This window comes from Furipterus horrens, unplaced genomic scaffold, assembly GCF_987537825.1.
Source record: "Furipterus horrens unplaced genomic scaffold, mFurHor1.1.pri manual_scaffold_1, whole genome shotgun sequence".
Lineage (NCBI taxonomy): Eukaryota > Metazoa > Chordata > Mammalia > Chiroptera > Furipteridae > Furipterus > Furipterus horrens.
In genome coordinates this window covers 8,566,607-8,590,849 of record NW_028327171.1, presented here as the reverse complement: position 1 = coordinate 8,590,849, position 24,243 = coordinate 8,566,607, and the positions used below count along the sequence as shown (strand labels likewise).

Sequence of the window (24,243 nt, the reverse complement as noted above, 5' to 3'; positions counted from 1 at the left end):
GCAGCTGGGTGAGCTGGGGTGGGGTGAGTGCACTGGAGGGGCTGTGGGGTGGGCCTGGAATCTTAGGGGCCAGGTCATGTGGGGGAGCTTTGAGGGCAGGCCTCAGCAAGGGGAGAGAAGGAGTCACCATTAGATTTGTATGGTAGAAACAGTCACTTGGAAATACCAAAGAACTTGCGGGTGAAAGAGCAGGCTGAAACAGAATTCTATACCTTGATTCCTGTAAGAAGCAAAAAACAAAACTTTTTTCCAAAGCCTACAAAGACAAAATCTCTGTAAGAGCAACCAAACTAGAAATGGCGCAAAACTGGCCAATAGGGAAAGACACAGGAGTTGGCAAGGGTCGGGGGCACAGACTTAGGTCCTAACCGTCCACCTGGAACCCGCCCAGAGCCTCACCCGTGGGGTGGGGGGGGCTGTGGCCTCCTGTGGGTGAGTCGACCCCACTGGGATTTGATTACTTGACCGTCAGTGCTCACTAAAAGCCTCCAGGAGGGCGAGAAGAGAGCTGCTGGCACGGGCGCTCCGTTCCTGCATTCTGACTGCGGGGTAGGCAGGAAGCAAAGGCCGAGCTGAAGGTCTTCAATGGAAATCAGCTCCCCAACTCCAGAGGAAGAGGTCGGGGAATGGCCCCCACTGGGAGCACACAGGACACTCCCACAACCTCATGTGTCCCAAGAGAGGCTACACAGGCCTCAGGGGGCCCCTTCCTCCCCAACTCCTTCAGGTCACAGAACACAAAACGCCTGGGCAGCTTTAAGGAAAACAAGGTCTTACAATGAGAGAGCTATCAAGAAGCCACCCATGCCCTAGTCGGGTAGCTCAGCTGGTTAGCACGTCATCCCAATACACCATGATTGCAGGTTCAATCCCTGGGAGGGGCACATATAAGAACCACCCAATCAATGCAAAACTAAGTGAAACAACAAATCAATGTTTCTCTCCCTCTCTCTCTCATTCTCTAAAAATCAATAAATAAAAATTATTTTTTTAAAAGAAGCTACCCACATTATCAAAGAAAGCCGTGCAGGCCCAGGCACAGGCATGAGCCGGGGAAAGGTACAGACGGCACTGCAACTAAGCCACACAGACATCAGGACAGTCCCCTCTGCCACTCACACCTGGAAATATGAAACCACACAATTCCCACTCAGGTTAGCAACCGTCAACTTGGGAAACTATGATTATCAACAACACCCAGCTTTCCTTTCTTTCTTTTTAAGATTTTATTTTTAGAGAGAGGGAAAGGAAAGGAGAAAGAGAAAAAGAGAAACATTGATGTGACAAAGAAACATCAATTGGTTGCCTTCAGCAAGCACCCCGACCAGGGATGGAGCATGGAGCCCAAAAATCCAGGCATGAGCCCTGACTGGGAATCAAACCCGTGACCTTTCACTTTGTGGGATGACACCCAACCTTGTGAGCCACACTGGCCAGAGGACACCCAGCTTTTCTTTAAAAACAACAACACTGGCTTTTAACACTGACATTAAAATGGAAAATTCCCAAGAAAGTATGATTCAGGAGTCAAAATTACTAGCAATCTTGGCATCACTTAGGAAATAATCTGAACAACATATAATAAATGCATAATACACTAAAACTGAATCTGCAACCTCAAGGAATTTGAACTATTAATATACAAAGCATTTTTTGTGTTTTAGTACTAGGTCAACTGACTATAATTAAAACGCAGAATAACCCTGGTTGGTGTTGCTCAGTGGACTGAGTGCTGACCTCTGAACCAAAGGGTCACTGGTTCAATTCCTAGCCCAGGCACATGCCTGGGGTGTGGGCCAGATCCCCAGCTGGCGGCATGCGAGAGGCAACCACACATTGATGTTTCTCCTTTCCTTCCCTTCTCTCTAAAAATAAATAAATCTTTTAAAAAATTAAAATGCAGAATAAAACTCAAGCTCTCACTTGTTGCCCATCTTGATAGCTGTCTATGCTTAATGTCTGTGTAGCCATCATGGTTAATGAGTTTATTGGAAAACATCAAATCATCTTGAGTCAAAAGCAAGTGGTGTCTGGAAAACAAAAGCAGAAAAGCATCAGTTAATATTTGCCGAGCATTTTCTGTCCCCCTACTCCACAGCACCCATATAATTTTTTAAATACATATTTTTACATGGAGAAAAAAGCCATCCTTAACTCTGTGCTACGAGCCAAATCCTACTCAGCATCCCCCACTCACTTGGCAATCACACGTACGCTGCTCTTGCACGGGGCCTGACTTGCTATCAGATTTTTCAGCCATTTGGATGAATTCCGTCACTCGCCCAAATGTCTAGTGAATGCCCACACATGCAGAACACTGTTCTAGACAGGCCCTGCTTTCCTGGGCAGACAAGGTCAGGCAGCACACAGGGTGTGGTGACAGCAGTGGATGAGGGGCTCCCTTGATGTGTGACAGCGCAGGGTCTCTGAGAAGGTACTGATACTGAGACCACAAGGACCCGACTCAGGGGACTGCTGGGAGGGGAACCCAGGTAGGAATGGCAAAGGTGGGCTCAGGGAGGCGGAGCCGGCACTCTTCTGACATCTGTCTGTAATACAGAGAAGGAACAATGGCTCGTTTTCCTGTCAAAACACACAGGTAAATGAGAGGAGGAAAACCAGGTGGAGACAGAAAATGACTGGGGGCAGGGCCACGGACTGTCTGGGAGAAACACGGGACAGGGAAGGAGTGAGTGGCCCGTGACACCTGGAGGCCAGAGGACCAGCAGGGCCCACAGGTAGAGCCGATGCAGCTGGGCAGCGAGGTGCAGCGGGAAAGGAAGGGGGCAGCAGACGTGGGGCCAGCTCACGCAGGCACTCGTGGGCTGTGGTGTAGACTGTGGGTGTTCCTGGGAGGTCTGAGCAGAAGGGTGACGTGGCTGATATCTTAGGAGGGTCCCTCTGACTGTTAAGGACAGGCTGTGTGACTGGGGAACACACAGAGGATGGGAGGTGCTCCCGTGGACAGGCAGGGGGCCGTGTGGACAAGGCGGGCCAAGAGCACAGGGTTTGCAGATGGCCTGGGGTTGGGTGTGGGGTCAGGGAAGGGTCCAGTGTCCCCACCTGAGCAGCTGGCAGAGCCAAGCCACATGTCCTGGTGAGGAGCAGACGGTGAGGAGCGGGTCGTGCAGCCTGGGAAGAGAAAGCAAGAGTCAGGACATTTTCGGTGTGAGATGCTTCTCAGAAATCCAAGAGGAAATTCTGAACAAATGAGTCTGGGCCAGAAAGACACAGTCAGTAACCATCGGGCATGGTTAGTATGTGTGTGGGGGGTCAAACTGTGTTACATGCAAGATATGGCCAAGTCCTAACTCTCAGTGCCCGTGAATGGGACATTATCCGGAATAGGATCTTTACAGAGGAAAATATTAAGGGTCTCGAGATGAAATCATTTTGAATTGAGAGGAAGGCCCTAGGTCCCATGACAGATGTCCTTTAAGAGTGGGGAGAGAGATCTGAGATGCACATAGTAGAAGGCTATGTGAACTAGAGGCAGAGACTGGAGCAATGCTGCTACAAGCCAAGAACACCTGGCCACCAGGAAGCAGGCCTGAGCCTTCAGAGGGAGCATAACCCCGTCCACATCTTGATTTTGGGCTCTGGCTGCCAGGACCCTGAGAGAATCCATTCCTTTTGTTTCCATCCACCCAGTTAGTGGGACTTGGTTATGGCAACCCCAGGACCCTAAGGCAATAGATAAAGCCAACAACCTGCATGAGACCACCCAGGAAGAAAGAGGAGGGGGCCATGTAAGAAGACTGGGAAGACGGGGCACCCAGCACAGAATGAGGAGCAGCAGCCAGCAGGACAAGAATAGAATCAAGTGATGCCATTCACACTGGTGGAGGAGGACTGAGGAGGGGGTGTCAGTCATGTTAATGCAGCTGGGGTGAAGGGAAAGAAAGGCTGAGCATGGCCACGTGAGGAGGGGAGGGGACAGAACCTGGTGCAAGATGTAGCTGTGAACCAAGGAAAATGTCAGGAGGCGCTTAGAGGCGGAAAACCAGGTGGGGACAGAAAACAACGGGCAGGGCCACTGATGGTGTCGGGGAGAAACGTGGGACCATCTCCATCTGTGTATCCTTTCCTGCTGCGGCCTCTGACCAGCCTCGCTGTCTTTAGTAAGCCCATCAGAGCCGTCCAGTTAATGATTATCTGTGTTCCCCCTAATGTAACCGTAAGTACTGCTGTTGGTAACAGCCAGAATGACAACTGAGATACATAGCAAACTGGTGATAGTATCGACCATCAGGAGGGATGGCCCCTGGTGCTGCTGCATTCTTTGTCCCTTTGTCTTGTCAATCATTAGTACCTGAGTCATAGGATAAAAACAGTGACAGGAGTGTTGGGGAGGGGGGCAGATAACCTGCACAAAACTGCTGGTCCTCTGTCTGCTCCAGACCCAATCTTTCCCATAAGTGAACTACCATAAAATAAATTCCACTACTGTCTGAGGAGTTGGCTGCTTCATCTCTCAGTCGGAAGGTACCTTCCCGTTAAAGTGGCCATTGCATGTTTGCCCCAACTGGACAGCAGGACTTGGAAACCTCACTGCTGGGAAGGGAGCCCGTGGGTTGCCATCATGATGTTGCTCTCTCTGCCCTCTGAGAGACTCCCAACGCTGAGAGACAGGCCCCACACATCTGCAAACCTGAGACTGAGTCTCTGCCTTGACCAAAACCTGGCCCTCCTTTCAGTGCCCTGATCTGCCCTTGAGCCCCAAGGCAGAGACCCCAGAGTGCCCTGGTCTTCCCTGCACCATGGCCCATACCTTGATCAGAGCAGGAGCTCCTGTGGCCTCTAATTTTTCTTACCCTCCTTTCCCCCATTCTCCACGTTCCAAAGTGAAATCTGGTCCAAAACGCCCTTGCAGATTAAGTCCCAGGGCCACCCTCTGCCCACCCTGCCCTCCCACAGCAGCCCCTCCCCCACTCGAAGTGTGGACACAGATAAAGGGATGGCCGTCTGTAGTTCCCGCAGCAGGCTGACTTCTTGCCCAGCTGGTAGTTCTGCCCACACACTCTGGCCTTCTCCGGGCTCGGCCAGCCTGTGCACACACAGCGTCATCCACATCACCTTTCCCAAGGCCTTCCCAGTGGCTTGCCCCACCCACCAGTTGGAACCAAGAGTTGTCAGTATGAATTCATGATTTTTAGTATACCCAGATATGTGGAAATAGATATATATCTGTGTATCTCGCACATATATATGTATATACATATGTATATATACATACGTGCACGAAAACATACACTTTCCTGGCTCTGTCCACTGAGAGGGTCTAGAAGCAATGATACCCAGCAGCAGCGAGCACTTAGTACCTATATATTGATTGATAAACGCCATTCTCAATAAAAAGAATCAGGACTCCTCAGAGAAGTGGCTAATTTGATTCCAGGGCTGGGTTAGGAAAAGTACAAGATGAGCCTGAAACTTGTGCTCAACAAATTATGGGGATATGTCAAAAGGACAGACAAACCAGCTTACAGGGGTTCCCACTGGACAAATCTGGGACAATCTGTGCAACAAAATATGATGGTAACTGGGAGTAAAATAAAAATCCACAAGCCCATACTGACAGAACTAGATGAACAAATAAATAAACAATTGGGGTGGTGAGCCCTGAACTACAGTTCCAACAATATGTAGAGGAGGATGGGATTCGATCAGCACCATTTGGCGACTGGCACAGTGATCACTGCTTCCAGTAAGAAGCATCATGGATGTCCACACGAGCCAGGGAACTCGTGATGAGAAGTGGGAAATGCACATGGTCCCAGAAGACCTGCCACAAGATACTTACTGTCAATTACAAGGGAAAACAGTGGCTTACAGTGGAGAGACCTGGCAGAAAACACCTTAACCAAAAGGTGAAAAGTCACATCAACAGCAACGAGGCAAATGAGCATGACGGGCCTCCCAGGAAGGACACAGAACGGAACTTCTGGGCAGACCTGCTCAATCCTGAGGACGTGCCCAGAAATCAAAATAAGAACGGCGAGGGAACTGTTCTGAGTTAAAAGATGGAAAAAACAACCATCAAATGCAGTATGTGATCCCGGCTTAAAAAACAAAAGCTGTAAAAGGAAGTTTAGGACCCTGGGGAGATGTGATATAAAGCTGGTACGAGCCAGCACCAGTGAGTGTTACATGGTGGGATAATGCTGTACGCCCATGGAACCGCCTTTGTCCTGAGGAGCAAGGGCTGAGATACTTAGGGGTACGGTCATGGTATCCAGTTTACTTTAAACGGTCCACAAGAGCACACACACAGCTACACAGATTGTGGCCTCGTCAACACCTGCTGAGTGGAGGTGGGGGGATCACTCACTGCTCCACTCTTTTAACTTGGTGTGCTTCAAAATGTCCATCATAAATACTGGGGGGAAATCAGAATTTTATTTCAAAAATGTAGCGATTAGCAGTCCTTCTTTCTATCAAAACTGGCTAAAACTTCCAATATCTTACATAAATTGGTGCAACTGTTCTAAAGGAAAATTTAGAAATTTGTATCAAAAGCTTTGAAAATATGTGCTCTCTCTACAATGGAACGCCATGTGAGGATTTTTTTAAAGGCAATTCTATTGACTAATGTGTTTATATTGTTTCGTAAGCACAGAGGGCTGAGTACCAAGGTGGCCAGTATTCCTACGGGGACCCCAAAGAAACCTGAGAGAAGCTACCAGCAGATGGCGCCATCTGCTCAGGACAGGCTGCAAGAGCGGTGGAGCAGACCCACAGCAAGCATCACCCCGAAAGGGCCTTTGCAAATTCATTGCTCCTAATTTGTAGGGCTCCTTTCCAAACTGCACTCAGGAAAATGACATACGACATTTGGGTGGAAACACCGATGGGTCCTGCAAGACGGCAGGACAGCAGGTCGCAGCAGAACTCACAGGGCTCATCCCAGCAGACTTCCTGGGCTTAGGAGGCGGCGCTCTGCTCCAGCCACGGCCTCTGTCCATCTGCTCAGCTTCAGGCCCTCACGTCGCTGGCCCAGGCAGGCCCGAGACAGAATCTGAGTGACTAAGTGTTATCTGTCATCAACTGGGGAATCACTGAAAGCATCTGACCCACGGATGATTGATGATCAACAGACTCATCGTTCTTTATCACAATCTGTTTTATTGGGCAATATGTAAAAACCAAAGGCTAACTTAAGATTTAGAAACAATCTATTCATCCCTATTTCTTCTCCCCACTACAAAGGAAAAAGTGTATCTATTATGTTTGAACTCCAACAGTGTCTTAATGTCTTAACATCACAGGATGCTCTAAAATGCAAGTTGAAGAAGTGCCCACCCAACGTACTTATAATACCATGGTGCTCAGGGTCAGGCATAGTTTTTGTCCATATTATTTCTACAAGTTTCACACAATTAAAAAAGGTTATATAATTTGTTGAAGTTGTCACGTTGGTACCCTTTCAAGAGCAGTACAAATGAAATAAGCACAACTATCCAATTTCACGTACAGAAATATTAAACCTCACTAGTAATTAAAGAAATACTAATTTTAAAATAATATACTTTTCATCTAGAAATTACTAAATTTAAAACCACCACATTGCCAACGGAGATGAAGTAAACCTTGGAACTCTGAAGGAGTCCTAGGTCTCTCAAACTGCGTGACTGTTTTGGAAAGCAATGTGACCACACGTAGCCATGAAAAAAATGTCATAGTCTTCCCCAATCAACCAGAGAACGCAGCACTCATACTGTAACACTAAAGGCAGACAAAAATATGAAATATGGGCCAAATCTAAGAGGCTGACATTTTAAATGTTTTTCAACTTTCTAGTCCAAGCTGACTGGAATAAGAGAAGTTAATCGAAATGGACCAGATATAAATAGATTAGTTGAAACCCATCTGGTGGTGAAGTCTTTCCTGCTCAGACCATATGGATGAATCTGGGAAGGTTGCAGCTGGCTAGTCCACAAGAGACTAGAAAAGACGATGCAGTGTGTGGGTCAGAAGGCAGAGGAAGGCCCTGAAGTTGGCAAGGCTTCAATCTCTTTCCTGGTCACAACTCTCTAGCCAATGTGGGCCCCCCCAAACTTGTCCGAGAAGATGTAGTGCCTTAATGGTATCGTTAAGCCCTGTGGAAGATTTAGATTTTAATATTTCGGTATTCAGCTTTAGAATAATCTATGTATTTGACATTCAAGATGTTTGCAATAGTTAAGAAAATTTGGCAAATGAGTTTTAAATTTTAGCTTTGATTTTAATTTAAAATTTATAGTTTCATTATTGATTTTAGACATGATTTCTGTTTAGTGAATAGGTATAAGAGAGACATTAACAAAAATTATAAACATTTCTTCATTTATGCAAAGTTTATCACTGTCAGGCACAATTCTACATCCTGGGATTACAACAGTGAACAAAACCAAGCCCCTGACTACAAAGCTTACCCTCTGGTAGACAGGACTGGAAAGTTTGAGAACATGAGATTCACTGAATGTATAATTTTAAATTATTAGACCTACCCGAGAAGGTTTTAACTGTCTGGGCAGATAAAGTGCTTACACGAAAATTAAATCCACTAAACTTAAAACTATAGCTCCAAATGTGTACATTGTGAATGGGACTGATCATTAAAAATATTTAGTGTATTTAGTCTGGTCACCTTGAGTTGATCAAAAGTGGTCTTAAAGGTCAAGTTTAGTCAAAAATACACTAAATTCATAGAGAATTTTAAAAATCTGTAAATTCTACATAAAAGCGTAGAAAACAGGCCTGTAACTTTGTAGCCTTTTTGATTTTAAAATAACCTCAAATAATCTTTTCTGTGCTCAAAAGGCTCATTTGAAGGGCATTAAACATGCCAAGAAAAGGTCGATGCTAACAATGATTTTTATGCACATTAATAAAAAATGGAAACAGAACCTCCATGTCATCCATAGAGGACCATGAAGTCAGTTACAGTCACCCATCATCAATCGTGAGCACGGCGGGTACACGCAGGCGCAGCCAGGAGGCTCACAGGAGCCCGCCAAGTGAAAGGCAGAGCCCAGAGTGCGTGGGGGGCGTCACTGGGCCCTTCATTGAGCCCACAAACACCTGCCGAAGGCCTTCTCCACATGGGGCTCTGTTGCAAATGCTGGGGATGGAAGAGCAAACAAAGCAGGGAACGACTTCACACAATGCTGAACAGGTCCTGATGGATTACTGTGGGCAGGAGACACCTGTGGAGTGCCAGGTCTCCCGAGGCCAGAGCCTGGGTCCTCCCCTACATCCTGCATTAAGTTCGATGTCTTCTCTGTGGAAGTCTCCTGTACTCGTGGTTGGATTAATTCCTATGGCTTTTCTTGCTGCTGTCAACTATATGTCATTTTACCGCGTGATGGACTGCTGGGTATACAATGTCCCCAGTCTGTTGGGACCAACTCTATACCTGTCAACTTCACTGGGGCCTTTAGTCCTAACAGTTTATGGAGTGTCTACTGGTTTTTCTTGGTACATGTCATTATTCGTAAGTCTTGTAGCTGCAATCCCAATGAAAATTTCTATTGTTTTTTAAGAAACAAAAAAACTATTCTAAAAGGAATATATACAAAGGAATCAAGGTCCATGAATAGCTAAATCACCCTTAAAAGATTTAAGAACTAGCCCTGACTGGTGTAGCTCAGTGGGTTGGGCGTCGTCCCGCGGACTGAAAGGTCACTGGTTCGATTCCTGGTCAGGGCACAGGCCTGGGCTGCAGGCCAGGCTCCTGGTCGGGGTCGTGAGAGAGGCAACCAGTAGATGTTTCTCTCGCACAGTGAGGAACTGTTACATCTGAGCTGACCTTAGAGACTCACGAGGAACCTCAAGGATGCAGTGGAAGAGATGCTGTGCGCCTCCTCGGCCGTGTCATAAGCCTGAGGCAGCTTCTGCCTTCTTAGCTGGGACACTCACTTCTGAATCCCTGAGCCAACATGTAAAAAATCTGACTAACCAGAAGTGCCCTCATGCTGTGAGGTTTCCCCCCTCCCATGCTATGAGACAGTCCCCCCCACCCCCTCAACCCAATGCTGTGAGGTTTCCTCCTCCTATCCTGGGAGGGGTTTCCCCAATCCCATGCTGTGAGACAGATTTCCTCCCCACCCCCAAGCTGTGAGGTTTCCCCCTTCCATGCTGTGCGGTTCTCCCCCTCCCAAGATGTGAGACAGTCCTCCCCTCCCATGCCGTGGGGTTTCCCCCCTCCTGCTGTGGGGAAGCACCCCCCCAACCCTCCCACCCCCAATGCTGGGGGGAAGCCCAGGTTTCCTAGAGAGTCCATTAAGGTGCTCTAGTCAACAGCCTCCGCTGACAGCCAGTATCAACTTCCAAGTTTGAGAAAATTCCTACATAAGACTGGCTCTCAGCCACCAAGCCCTGCATCTCCCCAGATGAGGACCCAACACTGTGATGCAGACATGGGCTTTTCCACTGCACCCTTTCCAAAGTCCTGGCCCACAAATTCGCAAGCATCATGAAATGGTGGTTTCAATTACTAATGGAGTAATTGGGTTCCCACTAGTAGTAACCAGAACACTTTAGCAGGTGCTTCGTAACACTGTCCTCAGATTACTGATGAGGAAACAGGCACAAAAGAAGTTAAGGTACCTCTGTGAGGTCAGACTCTGGCTCTGAAGCCCTGCCATTTCCTGTACACATTTTCTCTGAGAATACAATGACTTTGTTTCTAAGATAATTGTGGAACTCATAAGAAAATCAGGACAGTATTTGACAATCTGTTCAGCTTTGATTCCTACAAATGTTAATTTCATCAATTCAATCTACGAATTATGATGTCATTCAAAATGGGAAACACCAATTAAAGGAATGGATGAAGGCGACGCATCAAGTAAACACCACAAATGACTTTCAATCACGTCAGGGATGGAACATTCAATGCCACAGACACATGCAACTCTGCTCTGCAAACATTAGCAATTCTAAAGAAAATGATGGCCCAGTGCTTATGTGTAGAAGTGGCATCTCCTGATAAGGTTTGGAAGACAGGCACCTCCAAAATACCGAAACACAAATTACCGAAGAGGAAAAAAATCCCTCCCTCATGCTCAGTCAACACATACAAGAAATATATGATGTCGCCCTGGCCGGCATGGCTCAGCTGGCTGGTGTCATCCTGCAAACCTAAAGGCTGCCAGTTTGATTCCCCGTTAGGGCCCACGCCTGGGTTGCGGGCTCCACGCGCCATCCCTGGTCAGGGTGCTTGCAGAAGGCAACCAATCGATGTTTCTCTCTCACATCAATGTTTCTGTCCCTCTCTTTCTCCCTCCCTTCTCCTCTCTCTAAAGTAAAATAAAAACATTTTTAAAAAATGAAACCATCACCTCACTAAAGAGGGAGTGAAGTTCCCCCATCACACCTCGGTTTCCTGAACTCCCAGCAACGCCTCCAGACCTGTCTCCCGTGGCCACCCCTCCCCACCCACATGCCCCCCACCACGTCCATTCTCCATGCTGCAGCCTCCATAATGGGGTTCCTAGGACTTGCTTCTTTCCCTCCGCTTACCAATACCCAGAACAATCAATGTGCTGGTTCCCTAGCCTTCTCCAACAGTGGTCAGGGAGGCTGTTTTAGTACATGATCTCACGGATTTGGACATTTAAAAAATAAGTCCAGTTATATATTTTTTAAAAAGCTATATGTGTATATATATACACACACATATGGCAAATTATCCTGTCTTTAGCCAATGCAAACACCTTCAGTTACCTCCTAGAGCCTTTAACACACCCTAGTGAGTCTTCATAGCTTTCTTGTTTTCAGGTAAAATGAGACACTCCAGGCTTATCTTCATTTTCTACACCAAACCCGGATTTTGCCATTCATCCAAGAGGCTCTGATTCCTTATAGTGGAAAAAATTATGTAGAGAGTGCAACATAGATGCTGTGTGTGCGCATTGCTACTGATTGGTTACTGTTTCTAGACCTTTTCAATGGACAGAAATAGAAAATATTCTCCTAAAAATTTTTTTAAAAACCAGTTAACACTGATAGCGCCAATTCAAACTTGACATTACATAGTATTAACTGCTTTAATTTCATATTTGTATATCTTTTCTCTTACCCTGAAAATCTTGTTTCCTAATGATAGTAACATAATGACTTATTTACCTATGATATGAAATTATTTATATATCTGATTTCAAAGTAACAATGTGAACATTATTACTAACAATATGAGTACTAAAACCTGTTTAAGGTTTCTCTGCAGTTCCTTTATCTTGAGGACTTATCCCACTAGGAAGGACAAACAATCCAATTTGTTTTGAAGTCACTAGAAATAATTCTCTGTGTAGTTAAGCCACCAATTCAATATCTAATTAGGTTCTTTTTGTTAGTTTTGTTTTTAATTTTCAGGTACTAGTGTCTCCCCCCATTTTGATTTAATTTTATTTAAAAACTATATAAAGCATTCATATGGTTCTATGAACAGACGATATGTTCAGAAACCCAATTATAACCCTGTCCCCTCCCTTGCCAATAAGGAACCCCACTTTTAACTAGTCTAGGGTTTAACCTTCCTTTGTTATTATAAGCAAATATTCATATGCCTCTCTTAGATAAATGGGCCTTACTTTTTTCACTTACTGTCTCCTAAAGATGCTTCCTAGCAGGTTACTGGTCACCTTCATTCCTATTTAAAGCTGTAGAGTACTCTAAGGTGTAGACTTACCACAGCTTACTTGGCCAGTCCTCTACTGTGGATATGGATGTATTTCCATCCAAGTCTTTAAAGGGATATTCTGGAAACCTAGATCTGATCATGACACACCCATTTAAAACACTTCAGGGGATTCCTATTGCCTACAAGATACAGATCGTAAAAAATAACACAGCCAATGACTGTTCAGCGTGATTGGGCCCTTACCTGGCCTCCTCCCTCCTGCCCCACCTCCACATCACCCCCACATTAGGCCCTTCCAGGTTCTTTGGAGCCCTATATCACCCCCACCTCCCCACATACACAACCTTTTAATACACCATCCCCACCTCTATCTGGAATGGTTTTCCTCCTTGTCGTGCATCCCTTGACAGTCATACCGTCTTAGGAAAGCTATCCCTAACCTTTGACCCACATTTCAGAGCAAAACATGCCTCGCTTTCACAGTTCTTAAAAAGCAGTTGTTACTTTCCATTTATTTGGGTGAACCTTTGATTAACTTGCTGCCTTTACTTCCTGACTGGCAGGAACTCTGTTTGGCACACAACAGGTGCTCAGTAATTCTTTGTTCAGTGAATAGTTGCTACAATTTATACAGCATAGGTATTACCTGTTCCAAGAAAAGTTTGACCTAAGGCACCCATCAGTGCCTAGTGCCTTTTTGAAGAGAGAAGTCTTTGACTACTTTCTCAGTTATATCTAAAGTTACTGATCTGTACAGATTCTCTACCTTCAATTCTGGTCATTTATGTTTTCCTTAAAAACCATCCACAGCTCTTCAAATTATTGCCATCAAATTATACATGTGTGTGTTCTTATCTGTAAATTTTTTCATATCTGTAGTTACATCCCTTTTGTAAACATTGTGTTCTCATTTCTTAATCAAATTTGCAAAAGCAGACACATTTGTTTCTATTTTCTTTGAGTTAATTTTATTTTCCTGGTTTCTTGAGCCGAAAGCTTAATTCACTTTTCTTGTTCTCTAATAAATGCATTTAAGACACTTTCTGTTTCCTGATAACTTTTTTTGCCTCATCCCATGGGCTATGTGGTATGTGGTGCTGTCATTCATGTATAGTCTGAAAAGTTTCCATTCTCTTCTTTAATCCAAGAGCTGTAAAGGGGGTCTTAGCAAGTGTAGGTAGCTATTTTTAGCTATGCAGTCACTCTTCGGTTCTAACTAAGTTGTACTGTGGTCTGAGAATCTGGCCTATAGAATTTATTTAGAAACCTAGGATTTCTCTATGTGGCCGATTTTGTTAAATGTCCCATGTGATTGAAGAGAATCTATATTTTGTTTGTTGGACACAAATTTCTGTACATACCCATTAGCCATGTTATTTAAATCCTTTGTATCGGTGATTCTCAACTAGAACTGACTGTGGCCCCCATGGGACATCAGAAATCTACAGAAACATTTCTGGTTACCACAAAGAGGGGAAGGGGTAGCTACTGGCATCTAGTGAGTGGAGGCCAGGGATGCTGTTAAATACTCTACAGTACATAGGGTGGCTCCCTGACAAAAGAATGGCCTGGCCCCAGTATCACGCGAGTCAGGTTGAGGACTCCTGCCCACACCGCTTCACCTTTGCTCTACCTGGTTTGCGGCCTGCTCCGTGTTCCAGTATCATCTCCCCCTCTGTGTGCAGAACTGCCAACTCTCCCTATTCCCATCAACCTTTATTTTATATATTTCCACAATTCCTTAAGTTAGTTTATTATTAACTACACCGTCCAGCAGTCTGAAGTATTTCTGCAATGCTTTCCCCCTTGAGTCTAGTTTTCTCTGACGTTAACATTGCTGAGCCTGCTCTTCTGTTGTTGTTGTTACTGTTCGGGCCAATGGTTTCCCGCCCCTTTGTCCCTTCCTTCCTGTGTTAGTCTTGCATCATTTATGTACTGAATTTAGCTAGATTTTTAAAAAAACTAAATCTGCAGATTTTCAATCAGCTGGGAGACTTAACCCTTGTACACAAACTGTGAATACTGATAAATGTGGGTTTGTTCATGCCGTCTCAGTTGTTTTTTAACATGCCAAGCAGCTTCCTTGTCTTCTTTTCTCCTTAACTACCTTCTGTGGAAATGATTAAGTTCTCCATTGCTCCGTTTTCCCCTCTGGTATTCTGGGAGTCACATACTCTAAAATATCTTCAGTCTTCTGCTGTTTACCCTCACACTGCCTAAAACTAACATCTGTATCAGGATCCGTTTCCTCAGCAACCCTTGTTCTGTCGATGAAATATAAACTTTTGTTCATTATACACTTGACTGTGCACTCTTCAGTGGCAGGGACTGAGGCTAATTTACCTTTACAGGTTCAGTGCAGGCAGTGAATCTACAACAATCAGGAAGCAAACACCTCTGGGATCATTTGAGAACATTTTTTAAACCCTAAAATGAATTTCAGGGCATTTAGAGGTTAAACTTTATTATCTGTGGGTTTCACTTAGCTGTAATACTTCATTCCCAATTAATGCCACATAACCTGTATACCATAAATAAACACATACATATGCATTAAATACTCTATACACTCTATATAGTCATATAGTGTTATGATGCCTCCTTTTGATGGGAGACCTTAGCAAAGGCTCTTACAGTAACTATTTTTGAACATATTATTTGACTAGTTTGTACAATTAAGATAAGTTTAATGACATCCTATTAAGAATACAGCTACAAAGAGAAAATATTCAAATGTTTTGTCACCTTCAAAAGAGATGTGAGGACAAAAAAAAAAAGTGTGAGGGGGGACACTAGAAAGAAAAGAAGCCCCGATAAGCCAAAGACCAAGAGGCGGTCTTGGCCCAGCCTTCGTGGAGCCCAGCCCTTTCCTGGCCCCTGGCCCTACAGCACCCAGTACCTCTCCACCTAGCTGCCTATTCATACTCTGCCCCTCAGCCCCAAGTGTGACCCACAGGAGGGAGCCCTCCTTGCTTTCCCAGTGGCACCTGGGTCTCAGAACAACCACTTCTGGACAAGGTGGTACCCATAACAAAGTATTCAACTCTATATACTAACTTTATCAGCAAAGCAGAGTTTCTCAAGGTTCAGATGCCAACAAAAGGGGAAAGCAAAGGAGCAATGAAGCAATGAGAAATGGTCTCAGAAGCAAAGATTTCTGGATCTAGCTTTCAGCATTTGTTCACATGGATTCCTTTATGATTCTAATTACAATTCAAGAGCTACCTACATAGACCCTATTTTTACACAGGTGTCATTACATACCAGTCCCAACAAGATACAGTTTACAAAGGGACAATATCCTACCTTCCCCTTTATCATCCATAGTTCCCCATCAGTTTTATTCTATTTGATTCCATTTATCCAGACTGACTTGGATTTGTTTCAGCTGAGAACTGACTGAGGGGTCAGCAAACTTTTCTGTAAAGGGCCAGCTAGTAAGTATCTTAGGCTTTGGGGGCCACATACTGTCTGTTGTGTATTCTTTTTCCTTTACAATGTATCATGAATGGCTCTATTGGCACTTTGCCCAGAGGCTGGTAATTTGCCAAACCCTGGTCTAAAACACAGCTGTTCAAAGAGACATGTTCTTAACTTCTTTTACCCATTAAAAATTTGCTAACTCCATTTTGGGGACATCAAGTCTTTTGCATATTTTATTTAATGCCCAATGCAGGAAGCAGTTCCCTCCCGGAGATGCCACACCTGGCAAGGGCTTTCCTTCTCAGCAGGGTAACTAACCACTCCCCACCAGCTGATCTCAAAAGCTGCTTTAACTAACGAGCCTGACCAACCCCACTAACAGAAATACAGGAGATTCTAGGGTAACTTCAGCTTTCTCATCTGTAAGAGATGGCTATGAAGCCGGAAAAGGACTGGGAGCGCAGTAAAACTCAAGAGACATTTGTCAACTACATCTCCAGGTTTTCTTTGTGGTTACTAATCTTCCCTCAAAACATTTAACTGATGATCATTTTTGAAACTAAACCTGTTAATATTACTAATAAAACTGTCAAGAAATCCAAGAAAACTATCAAAATTGTATGCTCAAAAAAAGAGACCTTTTCCAAGATACCTTTTAGGACACTAAGCTGTCCATCACTCTAGTTCAGTGAGTTGTTCACCTGTCCCCTACCTTCCACCTGGCTTTATTCATACCCCTTGTCCCAATAACACATTCTGAGGAAAACATTTGCCAAGAAATCACTTTATTTCTCAAATAAGGTTTGGGGAAGTATCACTTGAAGTTTAATATTCATATAAAAAAATCATAGATACTACATTGTTTAAAAAAAAAAAAAAAACTTTCCAAAAAACATATTTCCAAGCCAAAGGTCCACGTATGTTCACTAAAGACACAGCAAAATTCTAACCACAAAGGTGTTTTAACGTTTTTAGGACCTGCTTTAGTAAGTTCTGAGCTGGATGGTCTGTTACAGGTGGTAGAATTTCAATTCACATCACAGCTGTGTTTTTAAGCCCTTGGCTATCATTGATGTCATTCAGAAGCTGACACCCAATCCTTTCATGAGGTGCTTGTTATTAAGGGTCAATGAATACATTTTTTTGAAAAATGTGAACCCTAACCCTTTGAGGCAAGGGCCCCCTCCCACAATCTTCCTTCCCAAGGCACTGTCTGTGCTGGCGGACAGAACCTCAGAAATGGGCCCAGCAGTGATACCATCCTACCCATGTCCCCTCAATTGGACTTGTTGGGCCAGAGGATAAAATAAACACAGAAAACATCAAAAACGAGACGCCCAAAGGCTCTGCAACATCAGGCATGGACATAAAATAACAGAAAAAAAAAAAAATCACCAATTGTGAAGATACCTTAAATACTTAAAATAAAAAACATATTTACCTGGATTATGTAAATATATGAAAACATATAATAGTGCTGACTAAAAATAGAGCACAAAAAAGCTTAACTAATACATAGAAACGTATGCATATCCCATTAAACTCAGGTTCCACACAACACATTTTGGAAAAGGCCGTTCTAGATCAACGAAGGGATGAATTTCGTCTCCCAGGGAAGACCGGGCAACATCAGAAGCCATTTAGGATTGTCACAGCCGGGGCCAGAGTCCCGCTGGCACCCAGTGGGCATGGACCAAGAATGTGCCACAGTTTTCCAGCCCTGGGTATCAACAGTGCCACGGGTCACTGCTGTCCTAGAGGACCGCAGGGGTACTTCCGCTTATGGTGAAGTAAATTCTGCTGAAATAAATGGTCTTTTTTTTTAAGTATAAATACATAACTGAATTTAGAGGAATACAACATTTCATTTCTAATTTTTAAAAAAGATTTTATTTATTTTTATAGAGGGGAAGGGAGAGAGAAAGAGAGGGAGAAACATCAATGTGCAAGAGATACATTGATCGGCTGCCTCTCACATGCCCCCAACCGCAGACCTGGCCCGCAACCCAGGCATATGTCCTGACTGGGAATCGAACAAGTGTCCTTTCCATTCACAGGCCGGTGCTCAATTCACTGAGCCACACCAGCCAGGGCTAAATTCCTAATTTTTTAATACACAAAGTTGATAAACTGTATTAAGACAAAATACTGATTAACAAGGTCACATTGAGACATTATTTTTGCAAACGTCTAATCAGACTATTCTGGAAACTGCAATCACAGTACCTATCAATACAGTCTCTTCTGAGTCTCCCAACCCCTCTGCAGACTCTGGTGAAAAGGGGGCAGCTGTGCAGATGGCAGGAGCCCACCCCTCCCCGGGGACAGGACAAGGCAGCCCCTCAGAGGGGTGGAGAGAAAGAGAGCTCAGTCACCCTCTCCCTGTGGTGAACTGGGAAACAGGAAGAAGAGGTGGGAGAGCTGAGCCCAACTGTGGGGGTGGGGAGGAAACATGCAATTGACAGGGTGCTGGAGCAGACCAGGGAGAGCTGGAATCCAACAGAGCGAGAAGGCCAAGCAAGACCCCAGGTGGGCAGCCAGATCCTGCCAGGGCCCAAACCGTGGCTGCACTAGCCCCAAGGCCCAGCACTATGGTTGTCCCTGCAATCTGTTCGATTCCCATTTTCCTTATCCTTGTTGGACCCCAGAGCCCTGGACTTGAAGTCAGCCTGCTCCCTGCCACCCTGAAACTTGACTAACACAGCCGGTCATTCTGTAAGTGTCAGTCACAGGTGGCAGACAAGAAAAGCATCATTCCCAGCAAACATGCCCACAACCTCACTGCACATGGCTTTACTGGACCAGACAAGTGCAAGAGACACCTGACTTTTGGGTGATGACATCACCCTGAACAGAAACAATCTCCCAAGACAGGAGTGCCATCAACCCGCACTGAGCAGCCTGCCCTAAGAAAGGGAAGGCAGGGCCTGCTATCTGGACCTGTCAGGATGACTGAATCCTATCATTCAGAGGAAGACCCAAGACAATAAAATGAATCTAGAAGGTTTACCAACTAGCTCATAGGCCCTCAGTCTCTCAACCTGGTACATCAGCAGTGTTCAAGATTTTGAAAAAGCTGTTGAACCTTTTCCCCAAGGAATCCTCCAGAGTTAAGAAGCTGCTCTGTCTCCTCCCCAAGTCCGCTGGCCAAGTGAACTTCCCAGAACCAGTTAGTAGCCTGGCTGATGGGGGGTGGGGGGTGGAGGCTGGGTGGAGGGGAGTGGGCACCAACCCAAGGGGCCGCTGGCAGCTGGCACTCCTCTGCACACTCTCTGGTGGGCAGGGCAGCATGGCAGGTGCAGTAGCCTCATCTGACAGCCTTTGCAGCCAGGCCTTTCCACCAAATGAGCCTGTCAATCAGCCCTTCATTTCCAGTGCGAACTTTTTCTACACTGTATTTCCGCTTTCTGTGTTGAAGGAGAGAAGAGTTTGTGACCCCGAAATATGCCACTTTGGGATACTGATTATTTTAAGCTGGTTAATTTTAAGAAACAGCAGACCTGGGAGCAGCCCTGAACACCCATAAATTACCCCTTGTAAAAAACAATGAGATTTGTAAGGACCATCTCCATCACAGTACCCAGCCTGCCTACAGTATCAGAGGAAAGGCAGGGACTTAAATCTGCATAACAGCCTCACCAGGGTTTCTGTGCTTTGCCTGGTCACCTCCCAGAACTGATTCTCCATCCCTGTTGCTAGCTGAAGGTGGTAGGTACCTAAAGATGATAGCTTCCACTCAATGTTCCTGGGTCTCTCCAATGTATATATGTTACTAAATTTTACTGTTTTTCTCCTACTAATCTTTCTTCTGTTAATTTGATTATTAATCCAGCCAGAAGAACTTGAAGGGCAGGGGATCATTTCTCCTCCCCAATGGTGTCTTCTTAAACAGCCAGTACAAAACAGAAGGGTAACTTGTCAGAGCTAGGAGTCGTCACAATGATCTAAGACGACTATTTTCAATCGGCATGCCGCAAGAATCTTTCAAACACGCAGTACATTTAGTCAGGGTCATTGACCTCTTCTTGATTAGACTGCCTAATTAAAAAATGACAACAGCCAATACAACAGCCATCCACTGTGAATGAATCAAAATTATCCCTATTTTCCGTAAGACAGGCAAAAAATAGACTTTTTGGCTTATGTGTGCCATGAGATGAAAAAGGCTGGCAATCACGGGCCTAGGACAGTGCCCCCACATGGCCCCTGCAGCCGCCCCCCTCGCTCTCCCGGGCCCCAGAGTGCCGGGTCCCGAGTTCCTTCCTTGTCCCCACTGCCACCAGCACAATCCCTGGAGGAAAGAAAAGGGCGCACACGCATTCCCACCAAGGGACGGGCTGAGGGCAAAGGGGCGTCTGGTGCAGCAGTTCCGAACTTGATGCCCGTGAGCCTGAGTGAGCAGAATAGCACATCTGCGTTTGCAGGAACCTGGGGCTGAACCTAGCGCTCCGGCAGCCACGAGGGCAGCCATTCGGTCCTGGGCTTTCGGCAGTACCTGCGGCTTTCACCAGCAGGACCCACGAGCATCTTCACAAAGCATTCGAGTTGCTTCGGGAAATCGCCAACTGTCAGCTGCGCTGCTCACCCCGCGAAGGAACCGCTGGGGCCGGCCCTCGGTCTGCCCTACCTCGGCTAATGAGGGGCACAGAGACACTCAATATTCTGGTAACTGTATTTCAGTGCAGCGGCTTCTCTTCCCGATCCTGTTTTACTTAAAACTTCTGTACCGAGAGCCCAGAGGCCCCGCGCAACACGGGCCAGGCCCCCTCAGGGCAGACGGTTTGCATCAGTAGCAGTTTCAGGGCTTCCGCCTCAACACTTTCAAAACGCTTAACAATTTGCAACAAAATTGCAACTTGTAAGTACAATGTTGCCGCCGTGTACCCCTAACCTTTCTGGCGGCACACCGCACTGCCACCAATGTAACCAGCTGCAGCCCTCCGACGCGAGCCCAGCACCCGCGGCGCAGGCCCGACCCGTCAGATCCCGCTTCGGGGCCGCGTTTCACCCAGCCCCAAGCCCCACTGCACGGCTTCCGTCTGCACCCCACAACGTCACGCTGTACAGTCAACCGAACACTAACTGGTGACGCACATGCCCCTGTCCACGCCGGAAGCTAAGGAAAAAGTGAGGACGGGCAGACAGACGTGAGTCACTCCGCCACCTTCCAAAGCCGCGCGCCAGACGTGCGTGCACCACCAGCAAACACTTTTTATTCACTTCAATTCTCCTTTGTAATATTTAGAATAATTGTAAAATAGTGTGTAAGTTTTGAAAAAATGGTGTATTGTATAAATATATTGAACATATAAAGTATTCCTTATGTTCCCATTTGGTGTTAAATTTTTATTTTTTTTAAGGATATTTTATTGATTGTGCTGTTACAATTTCTTTTCCCTCCTTTTTTGATTTGCCAGAAAGAAAAGAAAACAAATCAAGTTATACCCACTAAAGCGGAGGGTTACCCTGAAGGGTTAAGGGCTCACTTCCTAAGGCAATACCAGTAGCTTTATAGAGAGCTAACTCTTACAACCTAAGTCAGTAAATTATCCCCCCCGACACGTTAGCTGCACCCCGGACGGTGGCACGGCTGCGATGAAGCTCACCAAACGCACATCTGGTTATAGACGGCTCGCCCCGCCCCCAAGTGCCCGCCTTCCGCCACCAACCACGGACGCCGACGCCAGCAACGCATCTATGAAGCATCTGGGAGTCACGGCTCAGGAAGGAGCGTCTAACTGGTGTGGCACAACCACTTAACGGGGTGAAATAAAGCAGACTCAACTTTTCCTAATTTTTCTGAAGTGACTCACGACTTCTCTCTAAAGGAATGTTAAATTCCGGCGAGCGCCTGACCATGTCCGACACTTCTATACACTATTTCAAATTATCCCTCTATTATAAGCGATACCTCCGTAACGAATTCCTAAACAGGCACCCTGGCCTGAGGCACGCGGCCCAGACGGCCCGTCCGCGCGCAGCCCGGCGCCCTCTCAAGTCCACACCCCCGGGGCTCCATCGGATCCCGTTTCACCCTGCCTCAGGGGCGCGGGTGTCGGCCGGGGCGCGCCCCTCTGCCTGCAGCCGCGCCCGCCATCTTCCCGCCTCGCGGAGAACCCCCTACGGCCGCCACTCCAACCACCGGGCCCCAGCGGCCCTCACGCTGGCTCCGCCTCCGCGCGCCCCCGCGCCGCTCACGCAGGCCCCGCCCCCGCCCGCGCGCCCTCCCCACTCCTGCCCCGCCCCCGCCCGCGCAGGGGCGCGCGCCGCGCTCCGTAAGGGACGGTTAGGAGCGCGCGCCTCACAGCGGGCCCCGCACGGCAGCAGCGGCGGCCGCAGAGCCTTCCAGAAATTTCCGCATCCGTACACCCACACTGAGAAAAAAGCTGGGCGCGCCACCGCGGCTGCCCGGCAGACAGCGCCCCTCCCCGAGGCCTTGGCTCCCCTCCCCCACTCGTGCCCCCTCCCCGCCCCCTGCCCCGGGCGGCGGGTCCAGCGCGGCCCTCCCGGGCGGTGGCGGCCCATGGAGACCCAGGCATTGACGACGGGGCGACGGACGCGGCGCCGGCGGGCCAACGTGATTGATAGGGACGGGGCGGCGGAGCGGCGGCGGCGGCGGAGCGGTTGAGTGACAGCTTACCTGGGTGCCAATCTTCATCACACTGACAAGCGGCTGCAGCAATCGGGACCCGCAGTGCCGCGCCCGCGTCCAACCGTCACGCCGACGCTAGGCCACGCGACACAGCCTCGCTCAATGGGAGGAGGGCGACGCCGACGCGCGCAGCATCAATATTCAGAGAGGAGGCGGGGCCATCCGGGGACGGGCCCCGCCCCGCCCCTGCGCGGCAGCAGCGTGAGGCGTGGCCTGAGTTCCGGGGGTGGAGAGCGAGGCGGGGGCGGATGGTAGCCGGCCCCGCCCCCGCCCCGCTCCGGAGCCAGGCCCCGCCCCCAGCTGGCCGAGCTTCCCGCCTCCAGACTATGCAGCTGGAGGCGTGACCTGGGCGCGCGCCACGGCCCCCTGCTCGCTCTCCGGGCCGGGAAAAGATTTGTGGAGCCGGCTCCGGTGGGTGGAACCATGGCGGGAGAAAGTGCCGCTCGGTCTCCGCGCGCCCTGCTGCAGATGGGCCTGAGTGGACCCGGGCGCCTTCAGAGATCTTTGGAGGCCGGGCCGCGCTGGCACCCCGCGCCAAGTCCTCCCAGCTTGCGCGCGCGCCCCCTTTGTGTGCGGACCCCCGGCAGCCCCCGCCTTCCCGGTGGGAGCAGGCCGGGACCGCACAGCGGGTGCGCACGTGTGCCCCAAGCCGCGGTCTTGGCCCAGCGACTGGCCTGGCCCCGGGCACCGTCTGTCCCCGGGATGCGGGTTCCGGCCACCGCTGCAGGTCCGCCCCTCTGGTCCCCAGGTCACCCGCGCAGGCCTTATCAGCAGGTGCAGGGGCTTCTCTTGGAAGGACAGGGGAAGTGTGGTCTGTATTTCAAGGTGGACTTTCAAAGACCGGCGACACACCACGGTTCCCGCCGGTGGCATTGGTCTCCAAGGCATTACGGGAAGGCACCTGCCCCAGTACAGAGGCACGGGGTCTGTCCGACTGGCCGCTCAGTTTTGCAGAAACATTCCCACCGGGCGGGATCGCTGTCCAGAGCTGACACACAGCAGGAGGAAGGGCTGCTCGGCAGGCTCGCTGGGATGGGAACGTGGCTGGAGGGTGCCTAGGGTCGGTCTGTCCTGAGCAGCCCGGGGGAACATCCCTCAGAGCCCAGGACAAAATGGAAATGCCCGCGCAGTGTGGGCCCTTCCGAGGGCAGGAGCCTGGAGGACTGCGCGGTCCCACGCTGCCGTGGAGCGCCCGGGCCTCCCTCACCGCCCCCGGTCCCTGCCCTCGTCTGAGGCTTTCACCCGGTTCCCCGAGTGAGGCGGCGGGGGGTTCGGAACTGGGAAGGCGGGTGCATGGGGTCCCCCTAGAGCCCGATGGAAGTCCTAGGGCAGAGGGGCCGATGCCCTGCCCGCCCACCATCAGAGGCGGCCTCTGTTCTGGTCTTCTTTGCCTCTCTTACCCTCGTGATCTGTCTTGCCTTCTTTTCACGGGGCTATCTCTAGAAAAAAAGAGAGAGAGCGAGAGAAAGGGCTTGAAACACCGTCGGTTTTGTGGCCCTGTGGCTCACATGTGGGAGGCCCTCTTTAGGAATAGTAGTTCAAA

At 48.0% G+C, this 24,243-nt stretch overlaps 1 protein-coding gene across 1 annotated transcript in view; it reads right to left on the bottom strand.

Moving 5' to 3' along the window:
- Positions 1 to 22,768, bottom strand: part of PKNOX1 (PBX/knotted 1 homeobox 1) — a 48,731-nt gene extending 25,963 nt beyond the window's left edge. Inside the window, exons 1-2 of the mRNA XM_090272013.1 lie at positions 22,689 to 22,768; positions 1,924 to 2,030 (exon numbers count right to left, since the gene is read on the bottom strand). Of these exons, the coding sequence (XP_090128139.1) occupies positions 1,924 to 1,974 (51 nt within the window). The 5' untranslated portion in view covers positions 1,975 to 2,030; positions 22,689 to 22,768. The remainder of the gene's footprint in view (positions 1 to 1,923; positions 2,031 to 22,688) is intronic.
- Between the last annotated feature and the right edge of the window lie 1,475 nt (positions 22,769 to 24,243).